A 26,831-nucleotide genomic window follows, 5' to 3' on the forward strand; every position below is an offset into this window, starting at 1 on the left:
GGGTCTAGTCAATTGGGAGGTGAGTTTGAATGGAGAAAAACTGGAGGAAGTGAAGTGTTTTAGATATCTGGGAGTGGATCTGGCAGCAGATGGAACCATGGAAGCGGAAGTGGATCATAGGGTGGGGGAGGGGGCGAAAATTCTGGGGGCCTTGAAGAATGTGTGGAAGTCGAGAACATTATCTCGGAAAGCAAAAATGGGTATGTTTGAAGGAATAGTGGTTCCAACAATGTTGTATGGTTGCGAGGCGTGGGCTATGGATAGAGTTGTGCGCAGGAGGATGGATGTGCTGGAAATGAGATGTTTGAGGACAATGTGTGGTGTGAGGTGGTTTGATCGAGTGAGTAACGTAAGGGTAAGAGAGCTGTGTGGAAATAAAAAGAGCGTGGTTGAGAGAGCAGAAGAGGGTGTTTTGAAGTGGTTTGGGCACATGGAGAGAATGAGTGAGGAAAGATTGACCAAGAGGATATATGTGTCGGAGGTGGAGGGAACGAGGAGAAGAGGGAGACCAAATTGGAGGTGGAAAGATGGAGTGAAAAAGATTTTGTGTGATCGGGGCCTGAGCATGCAGGAGGGTGAAAGGAGGGCAAGGAATAGAGTGAATTGGAGCGATGTGGTATACCGGGGTTGACATGCTGTCAGTGGATTGAATCAAGGCATGGGAAGCGTCTGGGGTAAACCATGGAAAGCTGTGTAGGTATGTATATTTGCGTGTGTGGACGTATGTATATACATGTGTATGGGGGGGGTTGGGCCATTTCTTTCGTCTGTTTCCTTGCGTTACCTCGCAAACGCGGGAGACAGCGACAAAAAGAAAAAAAAAAAATACCCATTTTTTCTCTCCCAGATGAAACGTTCTCGCCTTCCACATATTCTTCAAGGCTCCCCGAACCTTCGCCCCCTCCCCCACCCTGTGACTCACTTCTGCTTCCATGGTTCCATCCGCTGCTAAATGCACTCCCAGATATCTAAAACACTTCCTCCAGTTTTTCTCCATTCAAACTTACCTCCCAATTAACTGGTCCTTCATCCCTATTGAACCTAATAACCTTGGTCTTATTCACATTTACTCTCAACTTTCTTCTTTCACACGCAACAAAACTCAGCCACCAATGTCTGCAGTTTCTCACCTGAATCAGCCACCAGTGCTGTCTCATCAGCAAACAACAACTGACTCACTTCCCAAGCTCCCTCATCCACAACAGACTGCATACTTTCCCCTCTCTCCAAAACTCTTGGATTTACCTCTGTGACCACTCCATCCATAAACTAATTAAGCAACCATGGAGACATCATGCACCCTTGCTGCAAACTGACGTTCACTGGGAACCAACCAATTTTTACATCCTTCGTAAAAACTTTTCACTGCTTCTAGCAACTTTCCTCCCACACCATATGCTCTTAATACCTTCCACAAAGCATCTTTATCATCCCTATCATATGCCACATACAGATCCATCAGTTTTTCTGAGTATTTCTCACATATGTTCTTCAAAGCAAACACCTGATCCACACATCCTCTGGTGATTCTGAAACCACACTGCTCTTCCCCATTCTGATGCTCTGTACATGCCTTTACCCTCTCTATCAGTTCCCTCCCAAATAATTTCCCATGAATACTCAACAAATGTATACCATTCTTTTGTCTGTTTCCTTGTGCTACCTTGCTAATGCAGGAGACAGCAACTAAGTATAATGATAATTTTTTTTTTTTTTTTTTTTTTTTCGCTGTCTCCCGCGTTTGCGAGGTAGCGCAAGGAAACAGACGAAAGAAATGGCCCAACCCACCCCCATACACATGTATATACATACGTCCACACACGCAAATATACATACCTACACAGCTTTCCATGGTTTACCCCAGAAGCTTCACATGCCCCGATTCAATCCACTGACAGCACGTCAACCCCGGTATACCACATCGCTCCAATTCACTCTATTCCTTGCCCTCCTTTCACCCTCCTGCATGTTCAGGCCCCGATCACACAAAATCTTTTTCACTCCATCTTTCCACCTCCAATTTGGTCTCCCTCTTCTCCTCGTTCCCTCCACCTCCGACACATATATCCTCTTGGTCAATCTTTCCTCACTCATTCTCTCCATGTGCCCAAACCATTTCAAAACACCCTCTTCTGCTCTCTCAACCACGCTCTTTTTATTTCCACACATCTCTCTTACCCTTACGTTACTTACTCGATCAAACCACCTCACACCACACATTGTCCTCAAACATCTCATTTCCAGCACATCCATCCTCCTGCGCACAACTCTATCCATAGCCCACGCCTCGCAACCATACAACATTGTTGGAACCACTATTCCTTCAAACATACCCATTTTTGCTCTCCGAGATAATGTTCTCGACTTCCACACATTCTTCAAGGCTCCCAGAATTTTCACCCCCTCCCCCACCCTATGATCCACTTCCGCTTCCATGGTTCCATCCGCTGCCAGATCCACTCCCAGATATCTAAAACACTTCACTTCCTCCAGTTTTTCTCCATTCAAACTCACCTCCCAATTGACTTGACCCTCAACCCTACTGTACCTAATAACCTTGCTCTTATTCACATTTACTCTTAACTTTCTTCTTTCACACACTTTACCAAACTCAGTCACCAGCTTCTGCAGTTTCTCACATGAATCAGCCACCAGCACTGTATCATCAGCGAACAACAACTGACTCACTTCCCAAGCTCTCTCATCCCCAACAGACTTCATACTTGCCCCTCTTTCCAAAACTCTTGCATTCACCTCCCTAACAACCCCATCCATAAACAAATTAAACAACCATGGAGACATCACACACCCCTGCCGCAAACCTACATTCACTGAGAACCAATCACTTTCCTCTCTTCCTACACGTGTAGGATAATGATGATATTAATAGATATTATTTATATTTTATATATTATACTTTGTCGCTGTCTCGCGCGTCAGTGAGGTAGCACAAGGAAACAGACAAAAGAATGGCCCAACCCACCCACTTACACATGTATACACATACATGTCCACACACACACATATACATACCTATACATTTTAATGAATACATAGATATATATTATTTTTTTTTAATTATACTTTGTCTCTGTCTCCTGCCTTAGCGAGGTAGTGCAAGGAAACAGACGAAAGAATGGCCCAACCCACCCACATACACATGCATATACATACTTGTCCACACATGCACATATACATACCTATACATTTCAGTGTACACATATATATACATACATAGACCTATACATATTTACACATGTACATAATTCATACTTGCTGCCTTCATTCATTTCCATCGCCACCACCCTCCACATGTGAAATGACCACCCCCTTCCTCCACATGAGCACGAGGTAGCGCTAGGAAAAGACAATAATGGCCACATTCGTTCACACTCAGTCTCTAGCTGTCATGTATAATACACCGAAACCAAGGGCTCCCTTTCCACATCCAGGCCCCACAAAACTTTCCATGTTTACCCCAGACGTTTCACATGCCCTGGTTCAATCCATTGACAGCACGTCGACCCCTGTACACCACATTGCTCCAACTCACTCTATTCCCCGCACGCCCCTCACGCTCCTACATATACATATACATTCCTATGAGTCCACATATACATATATACACATGTACCTAATGTATACTAGCTGCCTTTATTCATACCTATCGCCACCCTGCCACACATGAAATTACACTCCCTCCCCCAGCACGCGCACGTGAGGTTGCATTAGGAAAAGACAACAAAGGCAACATTCGTTCACACTCAGTCTCCAGGTGTCATGTGTAATGCACCAAAACCACTACTCCCTTTCCACATCCATGCCCCATAAAACTTTTCATGGTTTACCCCAGACACTTCACATGCCCTGGTTCAATCCATTGACAACACATCGACCCCAGTCTACCACATCGTTCCAATTCACTCTATTCTTTGCATGCCTTTCACCCTCCTGTATGTTCAGGCCCTGATTGCTCAAAATCTTTTTGACTCCATCCTTCCACCTCCAATTTGGTCTCCCACTTCACCTCATTCCCTCCACCTCTGACACATATATCCTCTTTGTCAATCTTTCTTCATTCATTCTCTCCATGTGACCAAACCATTTCAGTACACCCTCTTCTGCTCTCTCAACCACATTCTTTTTATTACCACAAATCTCTCTTATCCTTTCATTATTTACTCGATCAAACCACCTCACGCCACATATTGTCCTCAAACATCTCATTTCCAACACATCCACCCTCCTCCACACTAACCTATCTATAGCCCATGCCTTACAACCATATAACATTGTTGGAACCACTATTCCCTCAAACTTACCTATTTTTGCTCTCCGAGATAATGTTCTTGCCTTCCACACATTCTTCAACTCTCCCAGAACCTTCTCCCCCTTCCCCACCATCCCCCTCCATCCGCTGCTAAATCCACTCCCAGATATCTAAAACACTTCACTTCCTCCAGTTTTTCTCCATTCAAATTTACATCCCAATTAACTGTTCCCTCAACCCTACTGAACCTAATAACTTTGTTCTTATTCACATATACTCTTAACTTTCTTCTTTCACACACTTTACTAAACTCGGTCACCAGCTTCTGCAGTTTCTCACCTGAATCAGCCAGTAGTACTGTATCATCAGCGAACAACATACTTGCTTGCCTTCTTCCATTCCTGTCGCCACCCTGCCCCACAGGAAACAGCATCACTGCCCTCTGCTTCAGCAAAGTAGTGCCAGGAATATGATCAGGCCCCAGTTGCTCAAGATATTTTTCACTCCATCCTTCCACTTCCATATTGGTCTCCCTCTTCTCCTTGTTCCCTCCACCTCTAACATATATATCCTCTTTGTCAGCCTTTCCTCTCTCATTCTCTACATATGTCCAAACCATTTCGATGTAACATCATTTAATACCCTCCAGTGTGCATGAAACCGCTAGTAAAATGAAGCATGATGTTCCCAAGTGCACTTTCGTGTAATGATCACACTGTCAGGGGAGATACGAGAGTGAGTTAGAAGATGTAGAGTAGTCAGTTGATATACAAGGAAGAGACATAGCTAAGATGCTTTTGGTAAATAAGCGTTACAGGATGGTATTGTTTGTGTCTAGCATCATACCCGTCATAAAGTTTTTATTATGTAGACAAGTAAAGGATCTGTTTACAGGTTTTGCATACGACAAAGCTTTTCAGTTTGTATAGACCTTCACTGATATTAATGTTGCATTTCTTTGAGTATTTTATTGTAGAAGATTCAGTGATATTTCTTGTGGTTAAGGAGTTACTGTTGATAACTGAATTGGGTTTACTCCAGTGTTGATAATTTTTAACATTATTAAACAAAGCATTTGATTCTTATCCTGTTTTTATACTCTTTTTATGTAGCTTAAGTTTAACATTAAAGATCATCACCAGTCTGCCCAACATAAAACATCTTAAACTTTTTACAATGTGAGTTTTTGATTTAAATATTCATTATAGGGTCCTTCAACCCTACTGAACCCAATAACCTTGCTCTTATTCACATTTACTCTCAGCTTTCTTCTTTCACACACTTTACTAAACTCAGTCACCAGTTTCTGCAGTTTCTCACCTGAAGACTACATTTATATTGAAAGATTTAAGCAACCTGGGAAGTGATTTAGAATTATCATGAAAAGGGAGAACTAAAGGATTCCTGGTATCAGGGGGAGGTTTGGGTTTAACTCTATAGAATTATTGCTATGCCACCTTAAGGGTTTTATCAATGAAACATTTGGGATACTTTAACTTAGATCCAATAAGGTGTATATTCTCAAACTCTTCAATAAATTCCAGACTACATATATGTAATTCCCCAAGGAACATCAACTGGAATAATGATAATTTAACCGTGTCACATTGAGCTGAGTAATAATGAATATATGAACAAACATTGGCTGGAAATTCTCCCATCTTGTTTTTAATTTTCCACAAGGAGGAACAGAGAAGGGGGCTAAGTAAGTGTTTCCCTCAAAGGCTCACTCCTCTGTTCTTAACGCTACCTCGCCAACATGGGAGATGGCGAATAGTATGAAAAACAAAATGAACAGACATTGGTGGGTTATCTGTATATGCTAAACTTAAACATGGTTCTATCCCTGTGAATTATGCAGTCTAGAAATGGTAACACACAATTATTTTCCACTTCCACTGTAAAGTTGATAGAAGGCACTAAAATGTTAGGTAAAGGGAGAAATGTTTGTAACTTTTCGTTTGTTGGCCAAACACAAAGAACATCATCTACATACCTAAAACAAATTGCATTAAAGGGTAAGATATACCTTAGTAATTTTGTTTCAAAGAATTCCTTGGAAAGATTGATTAACACTGTTTGTAGAGGATAACCTGTCACCAAACCAAATTTCTTAGCATGATATTCTCCATTAAATTGAAATACATCATCTTTTATACAGAATTTTATTCTATACAGTAAACATAGAATTTGAAACAGGTTAATCAAGATTATCCAAGACACCAACTAAATATGTGTGATGTCTCCATGGTTGTTTAATTTGTTTATGGATGGGGTTGTTAGGGGGGTGAATGCAAGAGTTTTGGAAAGAGGGGCAAGAATGAAGTCTGTTGTGGATGAGAGAGCTTGGGAAGTGAGTCAGTTGTTGTTCGCTGATGATACAGCGCTGGTGGCTGATTCATGTGAGAAACTGCAGAAGCTGGTGACTGAGTTTGGTAAAGTGTGTGAAAGAAGAAAGTTAAGTGTAAATGTGAATAAGAGCAAGGTTATTAGGTATAGTAGGGTTGAGGGTCAAGTCAATTGGGAAGTAAGTTTGAATGGAGAAAAACTGGAGGAAGTAAAGTGTTTTAGATATCTGGGAGTGGATCTGGCAGTGGATGGAACCATGGAAGCAGAAGTGAATCATAGGGTGGGGGAGGGGGGCGAATATCCTGGGAGCCTTGAAGAATGTGTGGAAGTCGAGAACATTATCTCGGAAAGCAAAAATGGGTATGTTTGAAGGAATAGTGGTTCCAACAATGTTGTATGGTTGCGAGGCGTGGGCTATGGATAGAGTTGTGCGGAGGAGAGTGGATGTGCTGGAAATGAGATGTTTGGGGACAATGTGTGGTGTGAGGTGGTTTGATCGAGTAAGTAATGTAAGGGTAAGAGAGATGTGTGGAAATAAGAAGAGCGTGGTTGAGAGAGCAGAAGTGTTTTGAAATGGTTTAGGCACATGGAGAGAATGAGTGAGGAAAGATTGACCAAGAAGATATATGTGTCGGAGGTGGAGGGAACAAGGAGAAGTGGGAGACCAAGTTGGAGGTGGAAAGATGGAGTGAAAAAGATTTTGAGTGATCGGGGCCTGAACATGCAGGAGGGTGAAAGGCGGGCAAGGAATAGAGTGAATTGGATCGATGTGGTATACTGGGGTTGACATGCTGTCAGTGGATTGGATCAGGGCATGTGAAGCATCTGGGGTAAACCATGGAAAGCTGTGTGGGGCCTGGATGTGGAAAGGGAGCTGTGGTTTTGGGCATTACTGCATGACAGCTATAGACTGAATGTGAACGAATGAGGCCTTTGTTGTCTTTTCCTAGCGCTACCCCGCACACATGAGGGGGGAGGGGGATGGTATTCCATGTGTGGCGAGGTGGCGAATGGGAATGAATAAAGGCAGACAGTGTGAATTGTGTGCATGGATATATATGTATGTGTCTGTGTGTGTATATATATGTGTACATTGAGATGTATAGGTATGTATATTTGCGTGTGTGGACGTGTGTGTATATACATGTGTATGGGGGTGGGTTGGGCCATTTCATTTCGTCTGTTTCCTTGCGCTACCTCGCAAACGCGGGAGACAGCGGCAAACCAAAATAAATGAAATAAATATAACCAACTAAATATATTAAGAGGTCATCAACTGGAACAGTGATATAAAGAATGTCTTAATCAAAAACTCGCCAGAAAATTTTAGGGGCTGTGTTTACAGAATACCTTATAAAAATTTTAAAATATTTTATGTTGGGCAGACTGGTAAGGGTCTTTATGTTAAACTTAAGCAACGTAAATACAGTATAAGAAAAGAACAGAATCAAATGCTTTATTCAGTCATATTAAAAGTTATGATCATTGCGGTGACTGGAGTAACACCAATTCAGTTATCAACTGTAACTCCTTTACCATGTGAAATATTATTGAATCATCTATCATTAGATATACAGAGAACTGAAACTTTTATATTAGTGAAGGTCAATACAAACTGGATAGCTTTGTCGTAGGCAAGACATTTTAACTTTTTTTTTTTAACTGTTCCCTTTCTTGTACATGTAATAAAGATTTTTATGACAAGCATGATGCTAGACATGAACAATACTAACCCAAACACCACCATCTGGTAACGCTTGTTTACCAGTGGTGTCTTAGCTATGTTTCTTCTTTGCATATCAACCTAAAGTTCTACATCTTCTATCTCATTCTCGTATCTCCCCTGACAGTGTGATCAGTACATGAAAGTGCATTAGGGAACTAGTCAAATTTCATTTTCTAGTGGTTTTATGCATATTCTAGATCATGTGCACCATTGATAGCACATTGACCTAGGTGTAACACATCGTTCCAATTCACTCTATTCCTTGCACACCTCTCACCCTCCTGTATGTTCAGACCCCGACCGCTCAAAATCTTTTTCACCCTACCCTTCCATCTCCAATTTGGTCTCCTGCTTCTCCTTGTTCCTTCCACCTCTGACATACATATCCTCTTTGTCAATCTCTCCTTGCTCATTTTCTCCGTATGTCCAAACAACTTCAGCACACCCCTCTTCTGCTCTTTCAACCACAATCTTTTTATTTCCACACATCTTTCTTAAGCTTTCATTACGTAACACCTTACACCACATACTGTCCTCAAACATTTCATTTCCAACACATCCACCCTCCTTTGAACAATCCTATCTATAGCCCATGCCTTGTAACCATATGATATTGTTGGAACTACTATTCCTTCAACTTCAAACAAACCCATTTTTGCTCTCTGAGATAACCTCTCCTTCCACACATTCTTCATTGCTCCCAAAACCTTTGTCCCCTCCCCCACCTTGTGACTCACTTCTGCTTCCATGGTTCCATTTGCTGCTAAGTCCACTTCCAGATATCTAAAACATTTCACTTCATCCAATTTTTCTCCTTGCTCTTATTCACATTTACTCTCAACTTTCTTCTTTCACACACTTTTCCATACTCAGTCACCAACTTCTGCAGTTTCTAAGTCGAATCAGCCACCAGAGGTGTATCATTGGCAAATAGCAACTGACTCACTTCCGAGGCACTCTCATCCCCAACAGACTGCATATATACTTGCTCCTTTCTCCAAAACTCTTGCAAGAGGAAGTTACCTCATCCATAAACAAATTAAACAACTATGGAGACATCACTCACCCCTGCCGCAGACCAACCTTCACTGGGAACCAATCACTCTCCTCTCTTCCTGCTAGTACACATGCCTTACATCTTTGGTAAAAACTTTTCACTGCTTCTAGCAGCTTACCTCCCTTACCATATACTGTTAAGACCTTCCACAAAGCATCTTTATCAACCCTATCATATGCCTTCTCCAGATCCACAAATGTTACATCTGGTTTTCTAAGTATTTCTCACACACTTTCCACAAAGCAAACACCTGATCCACACATCCTCTACCACTTGTGAAACCACACTACTCTTCTCCAATCTGAGGCTCTGTACATGCTTTCACCCTCTCAATCATTACCCTCCAATATAATTTCCCAGGAATACTTAACAAACATATGCCTCTGTAGTTTGAAGACTCACCTTTATCCCCTTTGCCTTTGTACAGTGGCACTATGCATGCATTCTGCCAATCCTCAGGCACTTCACCATGATTCATACATAGAGTGAATATCCTTACCAACCAATCAACATTACAGTCACCCCCTTTCTTGATTAATTCTACTGCAGTACTGTCCAAGCCCACCTCATCACTGGATTTCGTCTTCCACAAAGCTTCCACTAACTCTTTTCTCTTAACCAAACCATTTTCCCTGACCCCTTTCACTTCACACACCACCTCAACCAAAACACCCTGCATCTGCAATCAACAAACCTTCAAAATACTCACTTCATCTTCTCACTTGATCACTACCTGTCTCTGTCATCTAACATTCAACAAACCTTCAAAATACTCACTTCATCTTCTCACTTGATCACTACCTGTTATTATTTCCCCCCTCTCCCCCTTCACCGATGTTCCCATTTGTTCTCTAGCCTAATGCATGTTATTTATCTCCTTCCAAAACATATCTTTATTCTTCCCCAGCTCTCATTTGGGAATGATATACCAAATAACATTCAGAATCTTATCAAAGCAATGAAAGTAATATACAAAACACTAAAAATGTTTTGTGTGGGTTATTGGGATAGGCTAGGTAAGGTTTTGTCGTTTTCTTTTTGAATGCTTGAAATACATGGAGAGAGTAAATAAAATACAATTTACTGTATCAATCACAAAAGGTAATGAAAGTTTTTAATTGAAATACAGTCTCTTACCTCACTTACCTGGATTACAGTCATTGTTCTGCACTATTTTTCTCAACTTTTGAGTGCATGAATTGGTAGTGTACCCACTAAAGAGAAATATATATGAAAATATGTAAAGAATACAACTGTCCATATCATTTGCTTGGTAAGATGTACATTTTGAACTGTAGACAATCACTTCACTCTACCCTCTTTGAATTGAAATGTTCTAAACTGTTTACTTACATTGTCCATATATCTGTTAACAGCATATTTCTTAATATTGTACTCTATGTAAATCATTGTTAGTGTATGAAGTAGTCATGAATCTATGAAAAGAACCGTGTATAAGAATATATATAAAATACAATACAGTATACCATATCATTCTCTATGTGAAAGATGAAAGTTATGAAAACAAGTAATGTAACTTTAGGTGTTAGGTAAGTCTTTCCTATATATTTTTTTTTGGATGTAGATAACCATTAGTTCATGCATTAGAAAAAGTAAAGTGTACCATATTCACTGAGTAAGATGTACATTTTTAACCATAAGATGACCGACCATTATCTTCCCTGAATTGGAAACATTCTGAACTGTACTCTGCCACACTGTCCATGTTTTTGTTATAGTGTTTTTCTTGATATTGTACTCTGAACAATTTATTTTTAGTGTATCAATTAGTCAAGAACTTACTGAAAGATATCAGTGCCATGCTTTGTTTTTTATGTGTATTAGGCCAGTACTTTTATTCAGTTGCTTAGTAAGTAGTCGTTGGTAGGCAGCCACTGACCAGGGGGGGTATATTACTAGTACTACCTGCCTGGGTATTAGGAGAGGTAGTGATAGTTCTGTAGTAAATGAACACTTCAGGGTTAGTCAAGTTGCACTCCTTTGACTCAATTAGCTGTCTTTTCTTTCAGCCTCACCCACATGTTGATTGCTGTTTTTTTGTCCTTAAACTTATTCTCTCCTTGTCACACATAACACTTGACATCACTTTACTCACTCAAATCATTGTTCATAATTCTTAGATTTGAGTATGAGCAGTAGATAGAATTAGTAGGTTGGAACATTAGACTGGAGAATTAGCTAGAATTAATTGGTAGGAACTTTAGGTAGAAGCTTCTGAAAACACTGTGCTGAAGTTGCCCTCTGCCAGTTGGCTGTTAAGGATGGGGTATAAAGGCTAGGAAGTGGCAATGGAGTTCACCAGTTATGGAGACTGTTTTGCAGTGGCCACCCCCTTAAAGGAATTCCTGAAGGGAATAGGTGTCAGAGATATAAATTTATAGATAGATAGAGGTAGCATATTATTCCTGAGGGGAATGGGTGTCAGAGATAGATAGATAGATAAAGGTAGCTTATCCTTGGGATAGGGGAGACAGAGTACTTCCCACATATTCCCTGTATGCTGTAGAAGGCAACTAAGAGGAGCAGAAGTGGGGAATGGAAATCCTCCCCTCATGTTTTTCTTTTCCAAAAGAAGGAAGAGAAAGGGAGGCCCAGTGAGGATTTTCCCTCTAAGGCTCAGTCATCTTTTCTTTAGGCTAATGCGGGAAATGGCAAATATGGAAGAAAAAAAAAGATAGAGGTACCTGTTTGAGGTGGTTGGTGGTGAGTTTGGTGATGGTGATATACATTTTTGCATTGTATTGTGCATCTTTGTTGGCAGAAAGTGGTGCTGTTGGCATTTATTTCCATCTCTGTTTTTGAGTTAGGAGAGATTGGGTAATAGGGAGAACATAATGAGGGAGATAAGCATGGATTTTAAAATATAAAACAATGTTCTTTTATTTTACTTTTTGCTGTGTGGGATTGCTTAATGATTTGATGATATTCAGTTACAATATAATTTTTTTTAATTTTTCTTCTCAGAAAGTGAAATAATATGTTGATGAAGCTGGGAAGTAACATAAGTTAGGATAAGCAAACAGAGAAGACATAAGAAATCGCTTGCCTGGCTGGATGTTAGGCCGATGCACCCTTATGATCCTCCTCAGATGTTATCCATGTCTTATGCATACTTTTTGAAGGGATTAAAATGAATTCCAAGAACGAGGTGGTTTTAGATGAACTATAACAAAAAATGAAAAAGTTATGTTTACTTTGTGGCAAGCATATATCTAGTGATGTCTGGTGAATACCTGGTGATGTCGTCAGGGTCTTCACCCCTACAGCCTGGGCTGGGATCAGACTGTCAGATTGGGTTGTTGGTTAACTAAGTTGTTGGAACTTGCAGCTTGCAGGCCCACATAGCCCCCATGGCCTTGCTGGTCTGGTGCACTTTGTAGGTCCATTGTTTTCTTAAATTTGTCTACTTTGCACCCCATGCTGTTTCTAATGGTAGCTGGCAAGGTGTTGAAAAGTTTTAGGCCCTGAGTGTTTAAGGTGCTCTGTCTTTTAGTGCATATCATGCATTTGTATTTCATTGATAATGTTCAAAGTCTTCCATGCCAGTCATTTCAGTTATATTTTCTAGATGTAGATAGTGAAATATTTCTCCTGTCTGTGTTCTAAGGAGTATAGCATCAAAGATTTTTAGCCATTCCCAGTAATTTGGTTCTTTTACCACATTGATATGGGCTGTGGAAGATCTTTGACCACTTTCTAGCATGGCTATGTGGCGCAATATACTGGATGAATGTGTAATCCCCATTCTTGTAATTACACTGTTGGGTATGAGCCATACTTTTATATTTGTTTTCTGTGCTCAGTTAACTTAATCTAAGATATTATAAGAAATAAACACTTTTCATTAATCTTGAAATTCATAATTTAAGGATGGAGATTTTTTTCTTTTAAGAGCATCCTCTCTCTTCACATATATAATCATTCTGAAATGCATCGCCATTTTAAAAGTAGATGGCTGAGAAAAGACTTTATGATAAATTTGCTTTTCCTCATTATGGTGTGAATACTACTATAATGCCATAACAGTGAGCAACAGTGGGAGAGCTAGACCCATGCTCAAGTCTATTTAGTATTTTGAACAAGCTCACTTTTAGTGGTAGTACCTGTTGTATGCATAGGCACAATGATAACTGGCTCAATTAGGCAGAAGTGTAGAAATATACAGTTAGCATATGATGTGTTCTTACTCTGTGAATGCTAGCAGAGAAATATCATTGTCACGTGCAGCATTGGCACCTTATAGTTGCTGTCAACTGGGCATGTACTGTACTGTTACAGCTGGGCTTTATCCTAGGCTGTGGGGGTAGAATACCATGGAAGACTACACTAGTTATTCACCAGATGTTAAAAATGAAAATAATGGGAGTAATTTAGATGCTAGTGAACATTGAAATTGTTATTGCGAATCGCCCTATATCATGACCCTACTGTACATCATGCTTTCTTCTACTAAACTCTTATGTATACTGGTTGATTAGTATCCAACAGTTTCTTTTGAGGTCAGTTATATAACTGTCACCCACCTTGAAATATCCAGTCTCCAACTTTTTAGTCTATTCTCTGTTCATGTAAGCAAATATGACTTTTGGATTTTGATCCTTGCATTAGATTATTTCTTTAGTCTCAGTTCTCTTCTCTTAGGCTCTATTTTATCATTGTCTGCATTTCTTATTCTTTTTTTTAACTTCCATTTTATGTTTGCTTGCTTCAGATCTTTTTACATTAATTCTCTTCATCAATTCATCCTTTAACTTTTATATTATGAAGGGTTTATAGTATATTTTATTATACTTGGCACAAATTTTATGATAGTTTGATTCAAATGCTATTAGAAGACAGCTGTGTTTGTTTTCGCATTACTTACATTCAGACTCCCTATCTCAAGTGTATTATCTATTAGATCATTAACTTTATTTCACTTTAATTTTTGCATGTAGTATTTGAGGTTCACTTACATATGGAAATCTTTTTATTTTATCCTGTCTGCTTTACACATTTTAGCGATATTAATTAGTAATCACTTCAGTTTTATATGGTCAAAATATTGATTTTTGTGATTTAGAGCTGTAATTTTCATAAAAAATTGGTTTGACTTTTTGTTATTTTTTAGATGGTTTTCTAAGAATTTGCATAAGCTATATAGCATTGTTTTCTTGTTTGAATCTGTAATGATGTCCATTTTCCCATCCATGTGTTTCACAGTGTGCAAGATTAGCATTGAAATATTGTAACCAGAATATCGTTTCATTCTGGTCTTTGATATTCCTCTGTATTCCCTCAGTTTTCATTAGTGTCTTGTCATTAGTAGCGTGCTTTTATACACACGTACTCTCACTTTTTTCTTGTCACACTTTCATCCAAACTCAGACATCAACTTTGACAGTTTCTAACTTACCTGCCACTAACACTGTGTGATCAGCAAACAACATCTGACTTACCTCCTTAATATAATGACATCCATTTTCCCATCTATCTGTTTCTCAGTGTGCAAGATTAGCATTGAAATATCGTAACCAAAATATCGTTTTATTCTGGTCTTTGATATTCCTCCTTATTTCCTCAGTTTTCGTTAGTATCTTTTTGAACTCTCCATTTTAGTTTTGGATGGTCTGAAGGTCAGTTTATTTAATTTTGGCTGGCATGCTTACTGCTGAGATATACACACCTTCACCATTCCAAACAGTGACCTCTCCCTCCACACACTCCTCAGTGCTTCCATAACCACCACCCCCACCCACCCCATAACTCACCTCAGCTTCCATAGGTCTATTTACAGCCATGTCCACTCTTTGGAATCTAGAATGCTTTGCTTCCCTCAAGTTTTCTAAGTTCAAATTCAAACTAACCTGTCTCAGATATGCTGAACATGCTTTTATACACACCTACTCTTACTTTTTTCTTGTCACACACTCATCCAACTCAGACACAACTTTTACCCCCCCCCCCCCCCCCCCCCCCCCCCCCCCCCCCCCCCCCCCCCCCCCCCCCCCCCCCCCCCCCCCCCCCCCCCCCCCCCCCCCCCCCCCCCCCCCCCCCCCCCCCCCCCCCCCCCCCCCCCCCCCCCCCCCCCCCCCCCCCCCCTCTCTCCTCTCTCTCTCTCTCTCTCTCTCTCTCTCTCTCTCTCACATATGAAACAGCCATGATGACATCACACACCCCTGCAGATCCATCTTCATTTGAAACATCTCACCCATCTCTCTGCTTAGTCTTTTGATGAAACACTGCTTCTAAGTGCTTTCCTCCGACGCTGTATATGTATTTGTAAAACCTTTCACAGAGCTTGCCTGTCAACCTTATCGTATGCATTCTCCTGAACCAAAAATGATACATAGAAATCCCTATTCTTCTCTTGTCACCCACTTTTTTCAAACCAAGCACAAGCATAAATTTTTTCATATACGCTGTTTCCTGTGTAAACAGGTCGGGCTAGGAATAAGTGAAGAAAGACCTTAGTCACATACACCCATTCTCTAGCTGTTTTGTATTACAATGTACATATAAGATTTACAGATACGATGATGAAAATTCAGTTAATGTTCAACAAAAGCCTTCTCAGGAAATTAGATGAAAAATCAGTTAATGTACAACAAAATCATCTCAGAAAATTAACTTAATTCATGCACAGAGCCCCTCAAGCCTGTCTCTGTTTAGCTCATGTTAAGTTAGTTAGCTTACCATTTAGTTTGCTTAAATGGAAGAGTAAATCTAGCACCAAAGGGTCAATGAAATGGACATTTTCCCTGGAAGGTTTATGAAACGGTTAATTCTTTATGATTAAAGTTAAGATACTTCAAGACAGAAAAGGTTTGTTGAATCAATATAGATTAATTGCTATGAGCTGAAGATATTATTGAAAATTTATTAAGTCTGAAATACATCCTGGTAACCTTTAGATAAAGTTTGGCGAATTGCTAGATAGCGATTCTAGGCTCAACTGATATACGAGACTGTGATAGCTGAATATATTATTTTACTTTATATTATTCAACCAGCCTATCATCTGCTCAATATTTTACATCACCACCCCATCATAAATGTCTGCCATCCATGTGCCTTTTTGATATCTCGGCACCTCATCACTCTCTTTCTTCATTATTCCATCTATCCTTCTGATTCCAGTTATACTATGCAAGTTATTTGTACTGTCAAGGTATCTATCTCTATGGCTCTTATTTTTTAAACAATGATCTTAACATATAAACACCTGTGTATTGCTTCTCTGCATCCAGTTGAATGCTATACCTAGTAATTCTCTCATCTTGCAGAACCACCCATTTTATTTGTAGATTTTGTCATTGTTTTTCTTTCTTGCCATATTTGTGGTTGTCATTCAACATGCTTAAGTTCATTTTTATTATGTCTTATGGACAAAATTTTTTTGTTGGAACTTTTATCAAGTAATGGGATTGTATGATAAAACTTGCTTTACTTACCAAAATTTTGCCCAGTGGTTAATGTTTAAGAAACATATCTACATGTTAACCCATTTGGTTTTAGTTTGGATTTTGCTATAGTTGTACCCTTAATAAAAGTGTTTAACAAGGAACTTAACCTGGTTCAGTATCTAAAGGAAAATTGCACTTGTTTTTGATATATTCCAAACTCAGATTTCTTTCCTCATCTTATTTCACCCCCAGTATCTGTGCAGCATTGCATGTGATGCAAGTGTTCCATTGATCATACATTGCGGTATTTTTAAGGCTTTAGCAAATTTGAATTTTTCTCGTGCTCTTAAGTTTTCCTTTCATCTGAGATGGCCAATAATAGGGCATTTTTGCCTGTGCCATGATTGATATATTTATTTGTAATTACTGCAGTACCAGTTTTTATGAGAGTCCTGGTCCTTTTTAAAGGCTCCTGCAGCCTTAGGCTGTGCTACTTCCAGTAGCAGGGAAATACAGACTTCTTTGGAGTGAGAAATCCTTTGACAAGACTGCTTTCCCAGTGATACAGCCTCACCAGAGGTGACTTTTCACTCATGGTGTAAGCTTGAGCAGGTGGAGTATGGTAATACCTTTTTATGATATATGTGACCTGGTTGTGGATAGGGGTTTCTGGTTTCAGTGCATTAAATATGACAGGCAGAGATAGTGGATGGGGGAAAATGATGCCATTTCTTTGATTTTGGCACTTCCTCATGAAATGTTGAAGACATATAAAAAGTAGATATAATATAATTATCAATTATCTCTGCCTGTATTGTGTGTGCTGGCTTTGCATAATGAACGCCAGATGTTAAACTTTGAAAGATCATTCCATCGGACTTATTTCATATTCAGATTTTCCTTTTCTAAAATCAACCATTAACTTTTATTACATATTTTCCAAAATTCCTTCACCATTTGTTTTGAATTTTTTTTTGCAATATGCTTGTCCATTCGATTTTGATAAGCTTAATATAAACTTATGATAAACAAAATTGTTGGATTTCATGATTAATGAGTAGATAAGTTTATGTATATTGCTTATGTTATACATACATTTATTAATATTTTTGGACTCTTATTAAGATATCTGCATTGGCATCAAAGTTTTTATGTTAGATTTTTTATAGATTTTTTATGATACAGAATTTTCTTTTTTACTTGTATTGACATGGATGGCTGTATAAATACATGAATATAAGGTTTGATTTGATGGTGTTAATTTTGGTAAATATTTGTTTCAGGTGTTCTCCAAGTACAACAAACACCGTAGATTATTGCTTGATGACATTCTGGCTTCTATAGCACGTTTGCCTAATAGTAAAAGGAGTTTAAGAACTTACAGGTTAAACTCTGATGAAAATGTTCAGATGTTGACAGCCTTAGTGTTACAATTAATACAGTGTGTTGTTGAACTTCCTGAAGAGCTAACACAAGTTATTGGTTGTAAAAATGATAGTCAAAATTCCAAAGATTGTAAAGACACCAAAGTTGTGGAGGAAAAGAAAGAGTTAAATATGGACAGAGACGTGTTAGTGTGTAACCGCTATCAAACTGCCATGAGTACAGCGTTTAGTTTCCTATCTGTGTTCCTTCAAAAGACTGGCAGCAAGCATGAGGACATTGATTATAGACCGTTGTTTGAGAATTTTGTGCAGGATCTTCTTGCAACGGTAAACAAACCTGAGTGGCCTGCTGCTGAACTTCTCTTGTCACTTTTAGGCAAGCTTTTAGTACAAAAATTTAGTAACAAAGACACTGATATGGCCCTACGGGTATCCTCACTGGACTGTCTGGGAGTGGTAGCTGCCAAACTGCGTCGTGATGCTGTCTCCTCTCAGTTGGAGTTGGAAAACATCAAGGGCATCATCCAGGAGGTGAAGGAGGAGGAAAACCGTGATGCTCCAATGTTAGAGGATGGATCCCCTCCCATGGAAAATGGAACTAGTAATGTTACCAGCAACTCTTCAAGCAAAAAGAGTAAAAAGAAGGTTAGTAATTTGGAGATAGGGATTTTTTTTAAGTTTTTAAGATATGAAGTATAATCCAAATGAGTTATGCAATAAGAGATAGGAATGGAGATAGGAATTTTTTTAAGTATGTTTGTAACATATGAATTATAATCCAGTTGTGTTCTGTAATGAATTTACTTAAGTTTGATATGCCTTATAAGTTTTTCATCTTCATACTTTTGAATATAGGATTCTGTATGTTTTGTATGGAATAAGAGTTTGATAAGCTCATATACAGTAACTTGGACATCACCGCCTTCATGGCAGATGTAGAATAACTTGCTTTGAGTCCAAATTTGATACGGCAGTTTTGGTTAGTTATAGTTTAAATGACGAGTCACCGTACCTTACATCATTTTGAATGAGTTTGGGTCACTTGGATCTGGCAAGTGTCATCACATGCACTGTCTTGTATGTCTACCAGGGTATGAGGTGGGCATGACTGAATATACCCATGAGATTTCAGTATGTTGCTTGTCTTCCATAAATGACTTGAAAGTAAGATCCTTGTGGATTTTTATATGGTTTAGCTGTTTTTGCCAGCTTTTATCATGATGTCTTTTGGTAATGCTGTAACAAAACCAAAGAGAAAATGCATAATAGTCAACACTAGCCAGAAATTTTATTTTAAAGTTTGAAACTGGTTGGAACACGCACTACCCCTTTGTGTTCATGATATTTCATTCCATATTCTGGTATGTCTGTTTGGATTAGGGAGACATATTGCATATCTGAGGATTGAGAATAGTTTTTGATTCAGAGAACAGTTGAAGTTGAGCAGTAAATAATAGAAGAAAGTGTTTTGGGAGCAGGTGAGTGAGTGTGTCAGCAGCTTTGATGTACGAGACCAGATTTTAATGATGGATGATTTAAATGTGAAGGTGAGTAATGTGGCAGTTGATGGTATAATTGGTGTAAATGGGGTATTCAGTGTTGTGAATGGAAATAGTGAAGAGCTTGTGGATTTGTGTGCTGAAAAAAGACTGGCGATTGTGAATACCTGGTTTAAAAAGAGATATACATAAGTAGGAGAGATGGCCAGAGAGCGTTATTGGATTACGTGTTAATTGACAGGCGCGCGAAAGAGAGACTTTTGGATGTTAATGTGCTGAGAGGTGCAACTGGAGGGATGTCTGATCATTATCTTGTGGAGGCTAAGGTGAAGATTTGTATGGGTTTTCAGAAAAGAAGAGTGAATGTTGGGGTAAAGAGGGTGGTGAGAGTAAGTGAGCTTGGGAAGGAGACTTGTGTGAGGAAGTACCAGGAGAGACTGAGTACAGAATGGAAAAAGGTGAGAACAATGGAAGTAAGGGGAGTGGGGGAGGAATGGGAAGTATTTAGGGAATCAGTGATGGATTGCGCAAAAGATGCTTGTGGCATGAGAAGAGTGGGAGGTGGATTGATTAGAAAGGGTAGTGAGTAGTGGGATGAAGAAGTAATATTATTAGTGAAAGAGAAGAGAGAGGCATTTGGACGATTTTTGCAGGGAAAAAATGCAATTGAGTGGGAGATGTATAAAAGAAAGAGACAGGAGGTCAAGAGAAAGGTACAAGAGGTGAAAAAAAGGGCAAATGAGAGTTGGGGTGAGAGAGTATCATTAAATTATAGGGAGAATAAAAAGATGTTCTGGAAGGAGGTAAATAAAGTGCGTAAGACAAGGGAGCAAATGGGAACTTCAGTGAAGGGCGCAAATGGGGAGTTGATAACAAGTAGTGGTGATGTGAGAAGGAGATGGAGTGAGTATTTTGAAGGTCTGTTGAATGTGTTTGATGATAGAGTGGCAGATATAGGGTGTTTTGGTCGAGGTGGTGTGCAAAGTGAGAGGGTTAGGGAAAATGATTTGGTAAACAGAGAAGAGGTAGTAAAAGCTTTGCGGAAGATGAAAGCCGGCAAGGCAGCAGGTTTGGATGGTATTGCAGTGGAATTTATTAAAAAAGGGGGTGACTGTATTGTATTGTTGACTGGTTGGTAAGGTTATTTAATGTATGTATGACTCATGGTGAGGTGCCTGAGGATTGGCGGAATGCTTGCATAGTGCCATTGTACAAAGGCAAAGGGGATAAGAGTGAGTGCTCAAATTACAGAGGTATAAGTTTGTTGAGTATTCCTGGTAAATTATATGGGAGGGTATTGATTGAGAGGGTGAAGGCATGTACAGAGCATCAGATTGGGGAAGAGCAGTGTGGTTTAAGAAGTGGTAGAGGATGTGTGGATCAGGTGTTTGCTTTGAAGAATGTATGTGAGAAATACTTAGAAAAGCAAATGGATATGTATGTAGCATTTATGGATCTGGAGAAGGCATATGATAGAGTTGATAGAGATGCTCTGTGGAAGGTATTAAGAATATATGATGTGGGAGGCAAGTTGTTAGAAGCAGTGAAAAGTTTTTATCGAGGATGTAAGGCATGTGTACGTGTAGGAAGAGAGGAAAGTGATTGGTTCTCAGTGAATGTAGGTTTGTGGCAGGGGTGTGTGATGTCTCCATGGTTGTTTAATTTGTTTATGGATTGGGTTGTTAGGGAGGTGAATGCAAGAGTTTTGGAAAGAGGGGCAAGTATGAAGTCTGTTGGGGATGAGAGAGCTTGGGAAGTGAGTCAGATGTTGTTCGCTGATGATACAGCGCTGGTGGCTGATTCATGTGAGAAACTGCAGAAGCTGGTGACTGAGTTTGGTAAAGTGTGTGAAAGAAGAAAGTTAAGAGTAAATGTGAATAAGAGCAAGGTTATTAGGTACAGTAGGGCTGAGGGTCAAGTCAATTGGGAGGTGAGTTTGAATGGAGAAAAACTGGAGGAAGTGAAGTGTTTTAGATATCTGGGAGTGGATCTGGCAGCGGATGGAACCATGGAAGTGGAAGTGGATCATAGGGTGGGGGAGGGGGCGAAAATTCTGGGAGCCTTGAAGAATGTGTGGAAGTCGAGAACATTATCTCGGAAAGCAAAAATGGGTATGTTTGAAGGAATAGTGGTTCCAACAATGTTGTATGGTTGCGAGACGTGGGCTATGGATAGAGTTGTGCGCAGGAGGATGGATGTGCTGGAAATGAGATGTTTGAGGACAATGTGTGGTGTGAGGTGGTTTGATCGAGTAAGTAACGTAAGGGTAAGAGAGATGTGTGGAAATAAAAAGAGCGTGGTTGAGAGAGCAGAAGAGGGTGTTTTGAAATGGTTTGGGCACATGGAGAGAATGAGTGAGGAAAGATTGACCAAGAGGATATATGTGTCGGAGGTGGAGGGAACGAGGAGAAGAGGGAGACCAAATTGGAGGTGGAAAGATGGAGTGAAAAAGATTTTGTGTGATCGGGGCCTGAACATGCAGGAGGGTGAAAGGAGGGCAAGGAATAGAGTGAATTGGAGAGATGTGGTATACCGGGGTTGACGTGCTGTCAGTGGATTGAATCAAGGCATGTGAAGCGTCTGGGGTAAACCATGGAAAGCTGTGTAGGTATGTATATTTGCGTGTGTGGACGTATGTATATACATGTGTATGGGGGTGGGTTGGGTCATTTCTTTCGTCTGTTTCCTTGCGCTACCTCGCAAACGCGGGAGACAGCGACAAAAAAAAAAAAAAAACATAAGTATACATACATATGTGAGAAGGAGAGATGGTCAAAGGGCATTATTGCATTATGTGTTAATTGATAGGTGTGTAAAAGAGAGCCTTTTGGATGTTAATGTGCTGAGAGGGGCAGCTGGAGGGATGTCTGATCATTATCTTGTGGAGGCGAAGTTGAAGCTCTGTAGAGTTTTTCAAAAAAGAAGAGAGAATGATGGGGAGAAGAGAATGGTGAGAGTAAGTGAGCTTGGAAAGGAGATTTGTTTAAGGAAGTACCTGGAGAGATTGAGTGTAGAATAGCAAAAGTTGAGAGCAAATGACATGAGGAGAGTGGGTAAGGAATGGGATGTATTAGGGAAGCAGTGGTGGCTTCTGCAAAAGATGCATGTGGCATGAGAAAGGTGGGAGGTGGGCATTTTGGCATATTAGAAAGAGTAGTGAGTGGTGGGATGAAAAAGTACAGTTGTTAGTGAAAGAGAAAAGAATGGTGTTTGGACAACACTTGCAAGGAAAGAGTGCAAATGACAGGGTTATGTATGAGAGAAATAGGCAGGAGGTCAAGAGAAAGTGCAAGGTTGAAAAGAGGGCAAATGAGAGTTGGGGTGAGACAGTATTATTAAACTTTAGGGAGAACAAAAAGATGTTTTGGAAGGAGTTAGATAACCTGTGTAAGACAAGAGAACAAATGGGAACATCTGTGAAGCAGGCAAGTGGGAAAGTAATAACAGGTAGTAGTGAAGTGAGAAGGAGGTGGAGTGAGTATTTTGAAGGTTTGTTGAATGTGTACGATGATAGAGTGGCAGATGTAGGGTATTTTGGTTGGGGTGGTTAGAGTGGCAGATGGAGGGTATTTTGGTCGGGGTGGAGTGCAAAGTGACAGGGTCAGGGAGAATTGTTTGGTAAAGAGAGAAGAGGTTGTGAAAGCTTTGCAGAATATGAAATCCGGCAAGACTGCGGGTTTGGATGGTATTGCAGTAGAATTTGTTAAAAAAGGGGGTGACTGTGTTGTTGACTGGTTGGTAAGGATGTTCATTGTATGTATGGATCATGGTGAAGTGCCTGAGGATTGGCAGAATGCATGCATTGTACCACTGGATAAAGGTGAGTGTTCATACTACAGAAGCATACATTTATTGAGTATTCCTGGAAAATTTATGGGAGGGTATTGATAGAGTCAACAATAAAGTCAATCCCCTTTTTTGATAAATTCCACTGCAGTACCATCCAAACCTGCTGCCTTGCCGGCTTTCATCTTCCTCAAAGCTTTTACTTCCTCTTCTCTGTTTACCAAATCATTCTCCCTAACCCTCTCACTTTGCACACCACCTCGACCAAAACTACCTATATCTGCCACTCTTATCATCAAACACATTTAACAAACCTTCAAAATACTCACTCCATCTCCTTCTCACATCACCACTACTTGTTATCACCTCCCCATAACCCCCTTCACTGACGTTCCCATTTGTTCCCTTGTCTTACGCACTTTATTTACCTCCTTCCAAAACATCTTTTTATTCTCACTAAAATTTAATGATACTCTCTCACCCCAACTCTCATTTGCCGTCTTTTTCACCTCTTGCACCCTTCTCTTGACCTCCTGCCTCTTTCTTTTGTATATCTCCCAATCATTTGAATTATTTCCCTGCAAAAATCGTCCGAACACCTCTCTCTTTCACTAATAATCTTACTACTTCATCCCATCACTCACTCCCCCTTCTAACCTGCCCACCTCCCACATTTCTCATGCCACAAGCATCTTTTGTGCAAGCCAACACTGCTTCCCTAAATACATCCCATTCCTCCCCCACTCCCCTTACGTCCTTTGTTCTCACCTTTTTCCATTCTGTACTCAGTCTCTCCTGGTACTTCCTCACACAAGTCTCCTTCCCAAGCTCACTTACTCTCACCACTCTCTTCATCCCAACATTCTCTCTTCTTTTCTGAAAACCTCTACAAATCTTCACGTTCGCCTCCACAAGATGATGATCAGATATCCCTCCAGTTGCACCTCTAAACGCATTAACATCCAAAAGTCTCTCTTTCGTGCGGAATGCTTGCATAGTGCCATTGTACAAAGGCAAAGAGGATAAAAGTGAGTGCTGAAATTACAGAGGTCTAAGTTTGTTGATTATTCCTTGTAAATTATATGGGAGGGTATTGATTGAGAGGGGGAAGGCATGTACAGAGCATCAGATTGGGGAAGAGCAGTGTGGTTTCAGAAGTGGTAGAGGATGTGTGGATCAGATGTTTGCTTTGAAGAATGTATGTGAGAAATACTTAGAAGAGCAAATGGATTGTATGTAGCATTTATGGATCTGGAGAAGGCATGTGATAGATTTGATAGAGATGCTCTATGGAAGGTATTAAGAATATATGGTGTGGGAGGCAAGTTGTTAGAAGCAGTGAAAAGTTTTTATCGAGGATGTAAGGCATATGTACGAGTAGGAAGAGAGGAAAGTGATTGGTTCTCAGTGAATGCTGGTTTATGGCAGGGGTGCGTGATGTCTCAATGGTTGTTTAATTTGTTTATAGATGGGGTTGTTAGGGAGGTGAAGGCAAGAGTTTTGGAAAGAGGGGCAAGTATGAAGTCTGTTGTGGATCAGAGAGCTTGGGAAGTGAGCCAGTTGTTGTTCGCTGATTATACAGCACTGGTGGCTGATTCGTGTGAGAAACTGCAGAAGCTGGTGACTGAGTTTGGTAAAGTGTGTGAAAGAAGAAAGCTGAGAGTAAATGTGAATAAGAGCAAGGTTATTAGGTACAATAGGGTTGAGGGACAAGTCAATTGGGAGGTAAGTTTGAATGGGGAAAAACTGGAGGAAGTGAAGTGTTTTAGATATCTGGGAGTGGATTTGGCAGCAGATAGAACCATGGAAGCGGAAGTGGATCATAGGGTGGGGGAGGGGGCGAAAGTTCTGGGAGCGTTGAAAAATGTGTGGAAGTCAAGAACGTTATCTTGGAAAGCAAAAATGGGTATGTTTGAAGGAACAGTGGTTCCAACAATGTTATCTGGTTGCGAGGCATGGGCTATAGATAGAGCTGTGTGGAGTAGGGTGGATGTGCTGGAAGTGAGATGTTTGAGGACAATATGTGGTGCGAGGTTGTTTGATTGAGTAAGTAATGAAAGGGTGAGAGAGATGTGTGGTAATAAAAAGAGTTTGGTTGAGAGAGCAGAAGAGGGTGTTTTGAAATGGTTTGGTCACATGGAGAGAATGAGTGAGAAAAGATTGACCAAGAGGATATATGTGTCGGAGGTTGAGGGAATGAGGAGAAGTGGGAGACCAAATTGGAGGTGGAAAGATGGAGTGAAAAAGATTTTGAGTGATCGGGGCCTGAACATGCAGGAGGGTGAAAGGTGTGCAAGGAATAGAGTGAATTGGAACTATGTGGTAGACCAAGGTCAACGTGCTGTCAGTGGATTGAACCAGGGCATGTGAAGCGTCTGGGGTAAACCATGGAAAGTTCTGTGGGGCTTAGATGTGGAAAGGGAGCTTTGGTTTCGGTGCATTACACATGACAGCTAGAGACTGAGTGTGAACGAATGGGGCCTTTGTTGTCTTTTCCTAGCACTGCCTTGTCCACATGCGGGAGGAGGGGGTTGTCATTTCATGTGTGGCGGGGTGGCGACGGGAATGAATAAGGGCCGACAGTATGAATTATGTACGTGTGTATATATGTATATGTCTGTGTGTGTATATATATGTATGCATTGAGATGTATAGGTATGTATATGTCCATGTGTGAACGTGTATGTATATACATGTGTATGTGGGTGGGTTGGGCCATTCTTTTGTCTGTTTCCTTGTGCTACCTCGGTAACGTGGGAGACAGCGACAAAGTATAATAAATGAATGATTATTGATTGAGAGGGTGAAGGCATGTGAAGAGCATCAGATAGGGGAAGAGTAGTGTGGTTTCAGAAGTGGTAGAGGATGTGTGGATCAGGTGTTTGCTTTCAAGAATGTGTGTGAGAAATACATAGAAAAACATATGGATTTGTATGTAGGATTTATGAAACTGGAGAATGCTTATGATAGGGTGGATAGAAATGCTTTGTGGAAGGTCTTAAGAGTATATTATGTGGGAGGTAAGTTGCTAGAATCAGTGAAAAGTTTTTACTAATATGTAAGGCATGTGTACAAGTAGGAAGAGAGGAGTGGTTGGTTACCAGTGAAGGTCAGTTTGCGGCAGGGGTGTGTAAAACCTACATGGTTATTTGAATTGTTTTTGGATGGGGTGGTTAGGGAGTTAAATGCAAGAGTTTGGAGAGAGGGACAAGAATGCAGTCTGTTGGGGATGAGAGACCCTGGGAAGTGAGTCAGTTGTTGTTTGCTGATGGTACAGCTGTAGTGGCTGATTCGGATGAGAAACTACAAAAGTTGGTGACTGGGTTTGGAAAAGTGTGTGAAAGGAGAAATTT

General features: G+C 40.2%; 1 protein-coding gene across 1 annotated transcript in view; it reads left to right on the forward strand.

Moving 5' to 3' along the window:
• The window catches only part of LOC139749706 (nipped-B-like protein), a 448,638-nt gene that overhangs the window by 20,932 nt on the left and 400,875 nt on the right, over positions 1 to 26,831 (forward strand). Inside the window, exons 2-3 of the mRNA XM_071663859.1 lie at positions 15,022 to 15,038; positions 18,092 to 18,838. Of these exons, the coding sequence (XP_071519960.1) occupies positions 15,022 to 15,038; positions 18,092 to 18,838 (764 nt within the window). The remainder of the gene's footprint in view (positions 1 to 15,021; positions 15,039 to 18,091; positions 18,839 to 26,831) is intronic.

The sequence above is a fragment of the Panulirus ornatus genome, chromosome 8 (genome assembly GCF_036320965.1).
Source record: "Panulirus ornatus isolate Po-2019 chromosome 8, ASM3632096v1, whole genome shotgun sequence".
NCBI classification, from domain to species: Eukaryota; Metazoa; Arthropoda; class Malacostraca; order Decapoda; family Palinuridae; genus Panulirus; species Panulirus ornatus.